At 46.8% G+C, this 12,647-nt stretch overlaps 1 protein-coding gene across 1 annotated transcript; it reads right to left on the bottom strand.

The window, feature by feature from the left end:
* Positions 1–7,513: 7,513 nt before the first annotated feature.
* Positions 7,514–9,439, bottom strand: LOC123053013 (CASP-like protein 2A1). Its single transcript, XM_044476386.1, has 3 exons — positions 9,110–9,439; positions 8,870–8,987; positions 7,514–8,196 (listed from the first exon to the last, which is right to left on the bottom strand). The coding sequence occupies exons 1-3, from the start codon at positions 9,337–9,339 to the stop codon at positions 7,921–7,923; spliced, it is 624 nt and encodes a 207-aa protein (XP_044332321.1). The 5' UTR covers positions 9,340–9,439; the 3' UTR covers positions 7,514–7,920.
* Positions 9,440–12,647: the final 3,208 nt, after the last annotated feature.

Genomic DNA, 12,647 nt, shown 5'->3' with positions numbered 1-12,647 from the left:
CCCTCCTCCCCGCGCGCGCGCCTCCTCCCCGCGGCCACCCGTCGCCTCCGCCGCCCTCGTCGCCGGTGCCGCCCCTCGCCGGCGTCTCCCTCCTCCTCTCCGGCGCCTCGCCGGCGCCCTCCTCCCGCCACTGCTCCGGCGAGCTTCGGCCCGAGCTTGAGCAGCCCGAGCCGATCCTGATCGGGTCAACGCCGACGGTTGACTCTCTCCCCTCTCTCAAAATCCTCCAAGTCCCAGTACTTTTGCAATAGATGCTCCTGTTCATCGCATCATAACTCTCTGCATATAGCTCCGTTTCGTGCGTGTAATATATTGAAATGTTCGTCTTGAGATGCTCTTAATTTTGTTCCATCGCACCATGTTCATTTGAGTCCATCTTGATGCCCAAATCTCTGGTGCAAGAGTGCTAGTTGTTGTTATCTGCTGTTACTTATCAGAACTTGAGGAATTTTTATTTTTGTTGCATTTAATGTGTGCATCTTATGGGCATGAGCTCTACATGTGTTTTGATGTATGCCATGTCATCTTTACAGAGTTGTATGCCATGTATTTTTGTGATCTCTGTGGTGACTAGCACAAGCATGCAAACTAGGCTTCGTGATGTTTCTGATTTCAGAGATTTAGTAGTTTTACCAAGTCTGTGACTGCTGTTATTTTGTTGCTATGTATCCATGTGTCTACAGAGAGATCCATGCTTATTTTGGTGATGTTCTATAAGGATGTTTTGTAGATATTGTTGTAGTTGATCCATCCATGCCCTTGTTTGCAATTATGGAGTGCCATAGAATGACTCAATATTGCTCTACTTTTGATATAAAATATTTCTGGCAGATTGTTTACGTGTTATTCAATTTTGCCAAGCTTGTTGTAGTTGTTCCTTTCATGCTATGTATTTGCTCTTGCCATGGATAGCTTCATAAACATGCCATCTTGCTGTAGGTATGCTTGTTTTGTCATGAATTGCTTTGTGGTGAGTGCATCAAGCTCACAAAGATGCCCTCATAATGTCTGTTTCTGTCATCCTCTGTTTTCTGCTAAGTCTGAAACCTGTTAACGAAACTTGCTATGTTTACATGGGTGCCATCATATTTCTGTCCCTTTTTGGCTCATGGTCAGTAAGGGACTTTTGTTCTATGCATTTAGTAGATGCATTCCATGCCTTGTTTTGCTATGTTAAGTTCCTGTAGTATGTTGATTTTGTGCTCTGAACATTGCTACCTGATGCTGTTTCAGCCATGTCCAGTAATTTCACCAAGTCTGTGAACCTGATATCTTTTGCACTTTTGCCATGCTTGTTTGAACCTGCTGTGGTGTGATCTAGCCGTAGCTCAGTGTTCATCTTTTGTCAAGCATCCCCTGTATATTACTGCCATATGTTTTGTTGCTATGTTGTAGTGTTGTAGCATAGTTACTTGATGTATTTTAAGTGCTATCATGCTGTTAATCGCAGATTCGTGTCATTCTTGTTTTGCTTGCCATTTGCAAACCGTGCATCCGTTTCGGTGATATTTATATCGATTTCAACCGAAATCATCTCATCTTTCTAGTGGCATGCTTGGTTTGCCAAGTTACTGCCTTGTTCATCATTTTTCTTCCGGAGCACGCATATGCATCGCATATCACATCTTGCATATCATTCATGCTTTGCATCATGTTGCTTGTGCATTTCCCGTGATTGATTGTGGTTTCGTTGCTTGTGTTCTTGTTTTGGGTAGAGCCGGGACACGAGTTCGTGAACGAGGAACTTGTTGAGTACGCTTACGAGGATCAAGCTTTCGACAACTCTGAGAACCTTGCAGGCAAGATGACCATACCCTCGAAATCACTTCTATCTTTGCTTTGCTAGTTGTTCGTTCTATTGCCATGTTGCGCTACCTACCACTTGCTATATCATGCCTCCCATATTGACATGTCAAGCCTCTAACCATCCTTTCCGAGCAAACCGTTGTTTGGCTAAGTTACCGCTTTTGCTCAGCCCTTCTTATAGCGTTGTTAGTTGCAGGTGAAGTTGAAGTTGGTTCCATGTTGGAACATGGATATTTTGGAATATCACAATATCTCTTATTTAATTAATGCATCTATATATTTGGTAAAGGGTGGAAGGCTCGGCCTTATGCCTGGTGTTTTGTTCCACTCTTGCCGCCCTAGTTTCCGTCATACCGGTATTATGTTCCTTGAGTTTGCGTTCCTTACGCGGTTGGGTGATTTATGGGACCCCCTTGACAGCTCGCCTTGAATAAAACTCCTCCAGCAAGGCCCAACCTTGGTTTTACCATTTGCCACCTAAGCCTTTTCCCTTGGGTTTTCGCGAGCCCGAGGGTCATCTTATTTTAACCCCCCCGGGCCAGTGCTCCTTCGAGCGTTGGTCCGAACTGAGTAGACTGCGGGGCCCCCTCGTGGAAACTCGAGGTCTGGTTTTACTCGTAGGATATCTCATCCGGTGTGCCCTGAGAACGAGATATGTGCAACTCCTATCGGGATTTGTCGGCACATTCGGGCGGCTTTGCTGGTCTTGTTTTACCATTGTCGAAATGTCTTGTAAACCGGGATTCCGAGACTGATCGGGTCTTCCTGGGAGAAGGTTTATCCTTCGTTGACCGTGAGAGCTTATAATGGGCTAAGTTGGGACACCCCTGCAGGGTATTATCTTTCGAAAACCGTGCCCGCGGTTATGAGGCAGATGAGAATTTGTTAATGTCCGGTTGTAGAGAACTTGACACTTGACTTAATTAAAATACATCAACCGTGTGTGTAGCCGTGATGGTCTCTTCTCGGCGGAGTCCGGGAAGTGAACACGGTTTGAGTTATGCATGAACGTAAGTAGTTTCAGGATCACTTCTTGATCATTTTTAGCTTCGCGACCGTTGCGTTGCTTCTCTTCTCGCTCTCACTTGCGTATGTTAGCCAACATATATGCTTAGTGCCTGCTGCAATTCCACCTTTTTACACCATCCTTTCCTATAAGCTTAAATAGTCTTGATCTCGCGGGTGTGAGATTGCTGAGTCCTCGTGACTCACAGATTCTACCAAAACAGTTGCAGGTGCCGACGATGCCAGTGCAGATGACGCAACCGAGCTCAAGTGGGAGTTCGATGAGGAACGTGGTCGTTACTATGTTTCTTTTCCTGATGATCAGTAGTGGAGCCCAGTTGGGACGATCGGGGATCTAGCATTTGGGGTTATCTTATTTTCATTTGGTTTTGACCGTAGTCGGTCTATGTGTGGATTTGGATGATGTATGAATTATATTTATGTATTGTGTGAAGTGGCGATTGTAAGCCAACTCTCGTTATCCCATTCTTGTTCATTACATGGGATTGTGTGAAGATGACCCTTCTTGCGACAAAACCACAGTGCGGTTATGCCTCTAAGTCGTGCCTCGACACGTGGGAGATATAGCCGCATCGTGGGCGTTACAAACTGATATGGTTAACACCATGTTAGACACATCGGGTCTTTCCAAGGAATGGTGGGGGGGACGCTAATGACTGCGTGTCATGTCCTAAACCGAGTTCCCACAAAGCATAAGACCATGACTCCATTTGAGGAATGGGAAAGGAAAATATTGAAACTCTCTTACCTACGTACTTGGAGTTGTTTGGCGAAGGTCAATATACCAATTTCCAAGAAGCGCAAGCTTGGACCAAAAACCATGGATTGTGTTCTTCTGGGCTATGCTTTTCATAGCATCGGCTATAGATTTTTGATAATAAAATCTGACGTATCCGACATGCATGTTGGTACGATTATGGAGTCGAATGATGCAACTTTCTTTGAGGACATATTTCCTATGAAGGATATGTCGAGTTCATCAAATCAGGAGATACCTACTCCATCTAGTGAGGAACTCGCTGTAATTCCTGAACCCACCATTGCGATGGAACACGTTGAGAATCCTGTTGAGGGTGACAATGGAACTCCTGTGAGGAGTAAGAGACAGAGGACTGCAAAGTCTTTTGGTGATGATTTCATTGTGTACCTTGTGGATGACACACCCAGGACTATTTCAGAAGCCTATGCATCTCCTGATGCTGACTACTGGAAGGAAGCTGTTCGTAGCGAGATGGATTCCATCTTAGCTAACGGTACCTGGGAGATCACTGACCGTCCTTATGGGTGCAAACCTGTAGGATGTAAGTGGGTGTTCAAGAAGAAGCTTAGACCTGATGGTACGATTGAAAAGTACAAGGCACGGCTTGTGGCCAAGGGTTATACCCAGAAAGAAGGTGAAGACTTCTTTGATACTTACTCACCCGTGGCTAGACTGACCACAATTCCGGTGCTACTATCACTAGCTGCCTCACATGGTCTTCTCGTTCATCAAATGGACGTTAAGACGGCTTTCCTCAATGGAGAATTGAAGGAGGAAATTTACATGGATCAGCCAGATGGTTTTGTAGTACCTGGTCAGGAAGGAAAGGTGTGCAAGTTATTAAAGTCTTTATATGGCCTTAAACAAGCTCCTAAGGAGTGGCATGAGAAGTTCGAAAGAACATTAACTGCTGCCGGCTTTGTAGTAAACAATGGTGACAAGTGTGTGTGCTATCGCTATGGTGGGGGCGAAGGAGTTATTCTTTGTCTGTATGTCAACGACATATTGATCTTTGGAACCAAACTTGATTTAATCAAGGTGGTTAAGGATTTCTTATCTCGCTGTTTTGAGATGAAGGATCTAGGAGTAGCTGATGTTATCTTAAACATCAAGCTGTTGAGAGATGAGAATGGTGGAATCACACTGCTTCAGTCTCACTATGTGGAAAAGGTCTTGAGTCGTTTTGGGTATAGCGACTGCACACCTTCTCCAACTCCATATGATGCTAGTGTGTTGCTTCAAAACAATCAACGGATTGCTAGAGATCAACTGAGGTATTCTCAGATTATTGGCTCGCTTATGTATTTGGCGAGTGCCACGAGGCCTGACATCTCTTTTGCTGTGAGCAAGCTGAGTCGGTTTGTGTCAAAACCGGGAGATGATCATTGGCATGCGCTTGAGAGAGTTATGCGCTATTTGAAAGGCACCGCGAGCTATGGGATTCACTACACCGGGTATCCAAGGGTATTGGAGGGTTACAGTGACTCAAACTGGATTTTCTGATGCTGATGAGATAAAGGCCACAAGTGGTTATGTTTTTACACTTGGTGGTGGCGCTATTTTCTGGAAGTCTTGCAAGCAGACCATCTTAACGAGGTCAACTATGGAAGCAGAACTCACAGCATTGGACACTGCCACTGTTGAAGCAGAGTGGCTTCGTGAACTCTTGATGGACTTACCTATGGTTGAAAAACCAATACCCCCTATCCTGATGAACTGTGATAATCAAACTGTGATCGTCAAGATAAACAGTTCGAAGGACAATATGAAGTCCTCAAGACATGTGAAGAGGAGACTAAAATCTGTCAGAAAATTGAGGAACTCCAGAGTTATTACGTTGGATTATATCCAAACGTCGAAAAACTTGGCAGATCCCTTCACAAAGGGTCTATCACGTAATGTGATAGATAATGCATCGATGGAGATGGGTTTGAGACCCACCGCATGAGTTGTCCATAGTGATAACCCACTCTATGTGATCGGAGATCCCGTGAAGTAGAAGTGGGAGACAAGCTGTTGGTCAGCTGGGAGGAGAGTATCCCTATATTAACTATCCCACTCCGTGAAGATTCAATACTCTCCTGATCTGCATGGCGGGTTGATACTTATCTTAATGTGTTCCTAGTGGCTTATTCGGGTAAGCAGAGATGTTGTCCTGCAGAACATCTTCTGAGGAACACACCTATAAGAATTTGGCTGTTAACGTCGCAGTCTGTGAGAATTGGGTGTTCTCTAATAAATTCATGAAAAGGCCCTGGAGTACGACGTATATGCTCCACCCGCGGGGAAGCCCTGCGGCAGCCCAGTATCGGTCAAGAATTTGTGTGAAACTAGTCTCACAGAAAACTTATAGTTCAAGGCATAGTCCAATATTCAAGTTGTGATCTAGTGTAGCATAAATCTTTAAGTGGAAGTTCAACTTCACAGTCTCCACTAAGCACCGGTATATAAACAATGTTTTGGAACTAAATGATGAGATGTGCCAATGAGACTTTGTGGGGGATTGTTGGAATTTTGCTAGTAGGCCTTTGGCCCAAAGCCCAACTAAAATTCTGAAATTCTCTTGGCCCATTCATGCACACATGTGAGTGGAGTGAGTGAGGCTAAAGTTTAGTCCCACCTCATAAGTTGAGAGAGAGTTGCACCTTTTTATAAGGTGAGCTCTTCTACCACTTGTATGAGCATGACAAGAAGAGACCTACACGAGCGCTCATCCTCCTCGCTCGCCTCGCCACCCCACGCCACGCCATGCCACGCCTCGTCACGACGCGGGTTGCGGGATTGAGCCGAGGACAGAGCTATGCACGTTGTCTACATTTTTGCTGCTCGGGAAAAATTAATGAGTCATTAATTAATAATTAACGGACGCGTTAATTACTGAACTGTTTCCGATTCTTTTGGATCGTGACGACTCGGACGTGGGGTTTACTCCCACGACCTGCCCGGCCCGCACTATATAGTCAGGCAGACGTCTACCCTAGCCGTCGCCGCTTCGTATGGTTTCTCATCACCGTTCCAGATCATTGCGCCGCCAAGCAAGTCTTCTCCATCCCACCTTTCGGCGTGCACCGGCAGAAGGGACAGCAGGCCTCCGGAACCCCGCCTCTCGTGATCCTGTACGGGAGAGGGGCGATCAGGTTTTTGGGGAGCGCACTCGCGCGACTGCTGGCAGCGACGACTTCGCGAACGACGACTTCTTCCCCGACCTCGGCAACCTCATCCTCGACGACATGGGCGACAACGTCAACGCCGGCGGTGCTGCTCCCGCTGCACCGTATGTGATTCTATCCTTCCTGTTCGAGATCGTGGTAGAATTCATGTTTCTAGTATGTGCCCTAGATGTGGTCTGTTCATCTGCTATGCTAGTTCACATGCAATTCACATGATTAGTTTAATCTCTGCTGCTGTAGTCATGATTTATCTTCTATTTATTCAGATTAAATCTCGTAGTAATTTGCTCATATTTCCAACACCATCCTGGCAGAGCACTAGGAAATCCTCAGGGAAGAACGCCTGAATGGACATATTCATCGGGCCAGTAATGTGGTAGTTTTTTGCTAGGAAATCCCTCACGCACCATCCGATCGCGGACCGCACCATCCCGGCAGAGCACTAGGAAATCCTCAGGGAAGAACGCCTGAATGGACATATTCGCCGGGCCTGTAATGTGGTAGTTTTTTGCTAGGAAATCCTCAGGAATGGACATATCCGTCTGTAATGTGGTAGCTTTTTGCTATTTACTCGTTTTGTGCATTTAACTCCTCGACGCGGCCTTGTCATCTGGCGTATGCAGGTTCCACAAAAGATTTTATACACTCAGTTCCGTCTTTATTTTGTGAAATACTCCCTCCTTTGACAAATAAGATGTTCAGGATATAGACTATATACGAAAAATGAGTTGAGTGAACAAACACACGGATAAAAAGGTTAGAACATCTTATATCTTATACGTATTTGTGAACGGAAAGGGTATTGATTTTGCTTTGCTTCAAGCACCTTACAAGCAACTGAACTCCTTAAATGAGGAAGCTCATCGTAGTTACATAGATCACCTGGGTGCCTGCAACGGAACTAGGTTCTCATTTTTGGAACGCATCAATGAATCCACCACAGCCTCACAGCAGAAGATTCAAAGCTAGTACAGTGTATATAGAATCAAGTAAAAAGAAGAGAGGCAGATGCACTATATGTAGCTTGAAATTAACTATGAGCCCTTGCAGATTATTTCGTTCGCCTACACACACAGCGATACTACTACGTACGTACGTGTTTTGAGTTTTGACCCGTCATCGAGTAGCCAAGCCACAGCAGCTAGGGATCCTCTCGGCTCAGCGCGGGAAGGCAGCGATCTCGACGCCCTTGTTGCCGAGCGAGGGCATGGGTGCGTCGTAGGCGCTGAAGAGGCGGTAGGACGAGATGAGGGAGAGGAGGATGTAGCACACGACGGAGCCGAAGGTGATGGCCACCGACGTCCGGGCCTGCCTGCAGAAGCCGCCGAACACGCCGCACGCCTCGCTCCACGTCACCTCCTTGTCGCCGTTGTACGCCAGGTAGAGCAGCTCTGCCGACGCCGCGCCGGCCGCCAGGATCAGGTACGTGAACACCTGCATCCATCCACGCATATTGCGGGTTAATTAGCATGAATAAAAGGCCAACTGTTTCCCGTCACTGTGCTGTGCAAGTTCTACAGTACAGGAAAGCTAGGATCTGGTGGTCGAAGTCGTTTGAACTGAGGGTGGACAAATCAATACCAATACTGACAGGTAAAATTATGTCCGGGGCAAACATTTCTGTTTCTATTACGGTCTAATTTCTCTGCTGTATAAACACTCACTCCAACTAGGAGTATCTTATTACGGGGTATGATCTTTATATGAAAATTAGTGGATGACTCCTCCAGCAGGTTTTCTAAAGCGGTTAGTTAGCTGGAATAAATCAAAAGTCTTACAAATAATTCTAGTCATAAAACCTACTGATATATATCCTCTGCTCTCCAAACTGTATACTCATGGATTTTGTACACGCATGGAATTAGTTAGCTGGAACAAATCAAAAGTCTTACAAATAATTCTAGTCATAAAACCTACTGATATATATCCTCTGCTCTCCAAACTGCATACTCATGGATTTAGTACACGCATGGAGTAGTAACGAAATCGGAAAATTGACTGAATTTTAGCTGCGCTACATAAAAAGGCTCATAATCATCATAACTAAGCTGCAAAATATTGTTCTAATCATAGGTGTGAAGGCAGAGGAGAGGAACCAGTGAATAACCTGGTCTAGGAGGAAGACGATCCAGGAGCGGGACAGCGTCGCCGGCCGCGGCACGGCAGTGTAGAACGCGGAGACCAGGGAGTAGGCCGCGCACAGCCCGTTGGCATAAACCAGGTACCTTTGATTTTGTGCCAAAAGACACAGGGACATGAATTGGTGAGGGAGCACGGCAAAGAGGGGAAATTAAGGAGCTAATGAACTCCAGGGGCGGGGGAGTCAAGATGCGAGGGAACAACGTACTTGAATCCGCCGAGGTCGGAGTAGGAGACGGTGCCGTACTCGTTGGTCTGCGTGTCGCGGAGCATGACGGCCATGGCGGCGACGCAGAGCCCCAGAGGCGCGGCGCGCAGCAGCGTCTCCAACGGACGGACCCGCGCCTCCGCGGCTGACAGGTCCCCTGCGATCAGCCCGTCCTCCCCTCCGCCGGTCGCCGGCGCCGAGATCACCTTCTCGTCCGCCATCTTCGACATCTCAACCAGCAGTCAGGGGCCAAGAGCTCAACTTCCTCTCACTCCCGGTCCCGGTCCCTCTCCTCTGCTTGCTTGCTTGCTTGAAGGAAAGGGGATCGGGACGAGGGGAGGCGCGCATTTAAGGCGTAGAGCTGCGGACGTTAGTTGGAGCGCAGCGGGGTGGCTTGAATGCGCGCAGTTAATGGCGCGGTGGCAGTGCCGTATGGGCGAGCAGAGGGCAGTGACGAGTCGAGTCGAGTCGACTGATCGGCAGCTGCGTGTTGCGTCGCGTTTGCGAATTCGCGCTATTCCCTCACTCTGCCTTGGTGTACGCTCGCGGCGGCCGCGTGTGCCACATGCGTCGCGCGACCGGCACTCCTATCCAGTGGTACTCCCACACGCATGGGGTGTTCAAAACAAGTGATTTTTGTACTACTCCAAATTTGTGACATTTACCCATATATCTATCATACTGTACAATTCAAATTTGAAGAAAAGGTTAAGAAGCAAAAATATAGACAAATCTAATATTGACATGGATATGTATATTAAGGCAAATCCTTGGGACGTGGAGTATTTGCTCACGAGCTCAAATGCTTCCTGATGAGCAGTAAAATTGTAAAAATAAATAGTAAACAAATTCTGAATCTTTTTGTGGTAAATTTTGAGCATGGTTGCAAAATTTCATCACGAATTGTCATTCGTGGCAAAAAACAAAATCAATGTTCCAAAAATGCTTAGTTTCAAAAACATTTCAGAGTTCTGTTTTTTTTTTGCCACCCTTCCACGAATGTCATTTCATGCTGAAATTTGACAAGCATACAAAACATTTGTCAAAGATTACAAAAAAGTCAACTTTTTTTTACTATTTTTTATTTTACTTTTCATCAGGGAGCATTTGAATTAAGTATTTCTCGTGATCAGAATAGGACTTCCGAAAATCCATGGCCCAATTTGAATTAAGTATTGAATTCCCCTTTTGTTTTTCGAGTTGTGCATAAAATGGGTTAAACTTGAATTTAAAGTCTTGCAAGATACTTCTCTGCCCTACAATATAAGACGTTTTTGCAAGCTTAGGGAGTACAAGATGCAAAACTGGATTGGAAGTGTAATTTGTTTTTGAAACCGCCGTGTGCACGACCATGGCACGATAGCCCTGTGGCAACCCGTTTGAGTACAGTGAATTACCACTGTATTCAGATGGACGGCCGCACATGCCAGCCCAGAAAATCAATCTGGCGCGTGTTTTTACAATTCACGGGTAACAGTGTACAAACTATTCAATAAAAGAGTGCTTTATTGATCTACACAACTTTACAACAGTGACTTATAAGGCTCCACGTCTCAACAATGCATATGTTGAGGTCGGAACAGTCAGATTAGTCGTAGTGACTGTTTCATATATATAAGTGCAGCGGAAACTCTATATATGGTAGCAAGGTCCTAGCACGGCTGCACTCCACAGAGATCTGACTGGGTTACTCTTCTAGTGTTGCGTCAACTCCCTTTCCTTACTTGTGGGAAACATCTTCATACCTGGCCACGTTAAAAGCCATGAGTACATTGAATGAACTCGCAAACCAAAACCTCATAAAGCCACCCAAGCAACACTCCAATTACTCAAGCATGAAATTGCTCCAATACCAATAATCATCCACAACAACTTGACACGAACTACTATCAGGTTTAACTGCTGAAGTAAAAACAGTACTACGACTATACAACTTAACTAGTAAATAACTGTCTCAACTGTGATAAGCTTAAAGTCTATCCCAAACGTGATTACTACTAGACTAAAGTCTATCCACCGATGTGATCATTCTATGCTCTGATTACCAACTTAATGTTGGGGAACGTAGCAGAAATTTAAAATTTTCTACGCATCACCAAGATCAATCTATGGAGTCATCTAGCAACGAGAGAGAGGAGTGCATCTACATACCCTTGTAGATCGCGAGCGGAACCGTTCAAGAGAACGGGGTTGATGGAGTCGTACTCGTCGTGATCCAAATTACCAATGATCCTAGCGCTGAACGGACGGCACCTCCGCGTTCAACACACGTACGGTTGGGAGAGACGTCTCCTCCTTCTTGATCCAGCAAGGGGGGAGGAGAGGTTGATGGAGATCCAGTAGCACGACGGCGTGGTGGTGGAAGCAACGGGGATCTCGGCAGGGCTTCGCCAAGCTCAGCGAGAGGGAGAGGTGTTACGGGGGGAAGAGGGAGGCGCCAGGGGCTTGGGTGTGCAGCCCCCCCCCCCTTATATAGGGGCCCTGGGGGGCGCCGGCCCCTAGAGATCTAATCTCAAGGGGGGGCGGCGGCCAAAGGGGGGACTTGCCCCCCAAGTCAGGTGGGGCGCCCCCCACCCCCAGGGTTTCCAACCCTATGCGCAGGGGGAGGCCCATGGGGGGCGCACCAGCCCACCAGGGGCTGGTTCCCTTCCCACTTCAGCCCATGGGGCCCTCCGGGATAGGTGGCCCCACCCGGTGGACCCCCGGGACCCTTCCGGTGGTCCCGGTACAATACCGGTTACCCCAGAAACTTTCCCGGTGGCCGAAGCTGGACTTCCTATATACAAATCTTTACCTCCGGACCATTTCGGAACTCCTCGTGATGTCGGGGATCTCATTCGGGACTCCGAACAACTTTCGGGTAACCGCATACTAATATCTCTACAACCCTAGCGTCACTGAACCTTAAGTGTGTAGACCCTACGGGTTCGGGAGACACGCAGACATGACCGAGACGACTCTCCGGTCAATAACCAACTGCGGGATCTGGATACCCATGTTGGCTCCCACATGCTCCTCGATGATCTCATCGGATGAACCACGATGTCGAGGATTCAATCAATCCCGTATACAATTCCCTTTGTCTATCGGTATGTTACTTGCCCGAGATTTGATCGTCGGTATCCCAATACCTCGTTCAATCTCGTTACCGACAAGTCACTTTACTCGTACCGTAATGCATGATCCCGTGACCAACCACTTGGTCACATTGAGCTCATTATGATGATGCATTACCGAGTGGGCCCAGAGATACCTCTCCGTCATACGAAGTGGCAAATCCCAATCTCAATTCGTGCCAACTCAACAGACACTTTCGGAGATACCTGTAATGTACCTTTATAGCCACCCAGTTACGTTGTGACGTTTGGTACACCCAAAGCATTCCTACGGTATCCGGGAGTTGCACAATCTCATGGTCTAAGGAAACGATACTTGACATTAGAAAAGCTCTTAGCAAACGAACTACACGATCTTGTGCTATGCTTAGGATTGGGTCTTGTCCATCACATCATTCTCCTAATGATGTGATCCCGTTATC

Source organism: Triticum aestivum, chromosome 2D, assembly GCF_018294505.1.
Source record: "Triticum aestivum cultivar Chinese Spring chromosome 2D, IWGSC CS RefSeq v2.1, whole genome shotgun sequence".
In the NCBI taxonomy this organism is placed as follows: domain Eukaryota; kingdom Viridiplantae; phylum Streptophyta; class Magnoliopsida; order Poales; family Poaceae; genus Triticum; species Triticum aestivum.
The sequence above is the reverse complement of the archived record's forward strand: the minus strand, read 5'-3'. Positions and strand labels throughout refer to the sequence as shown.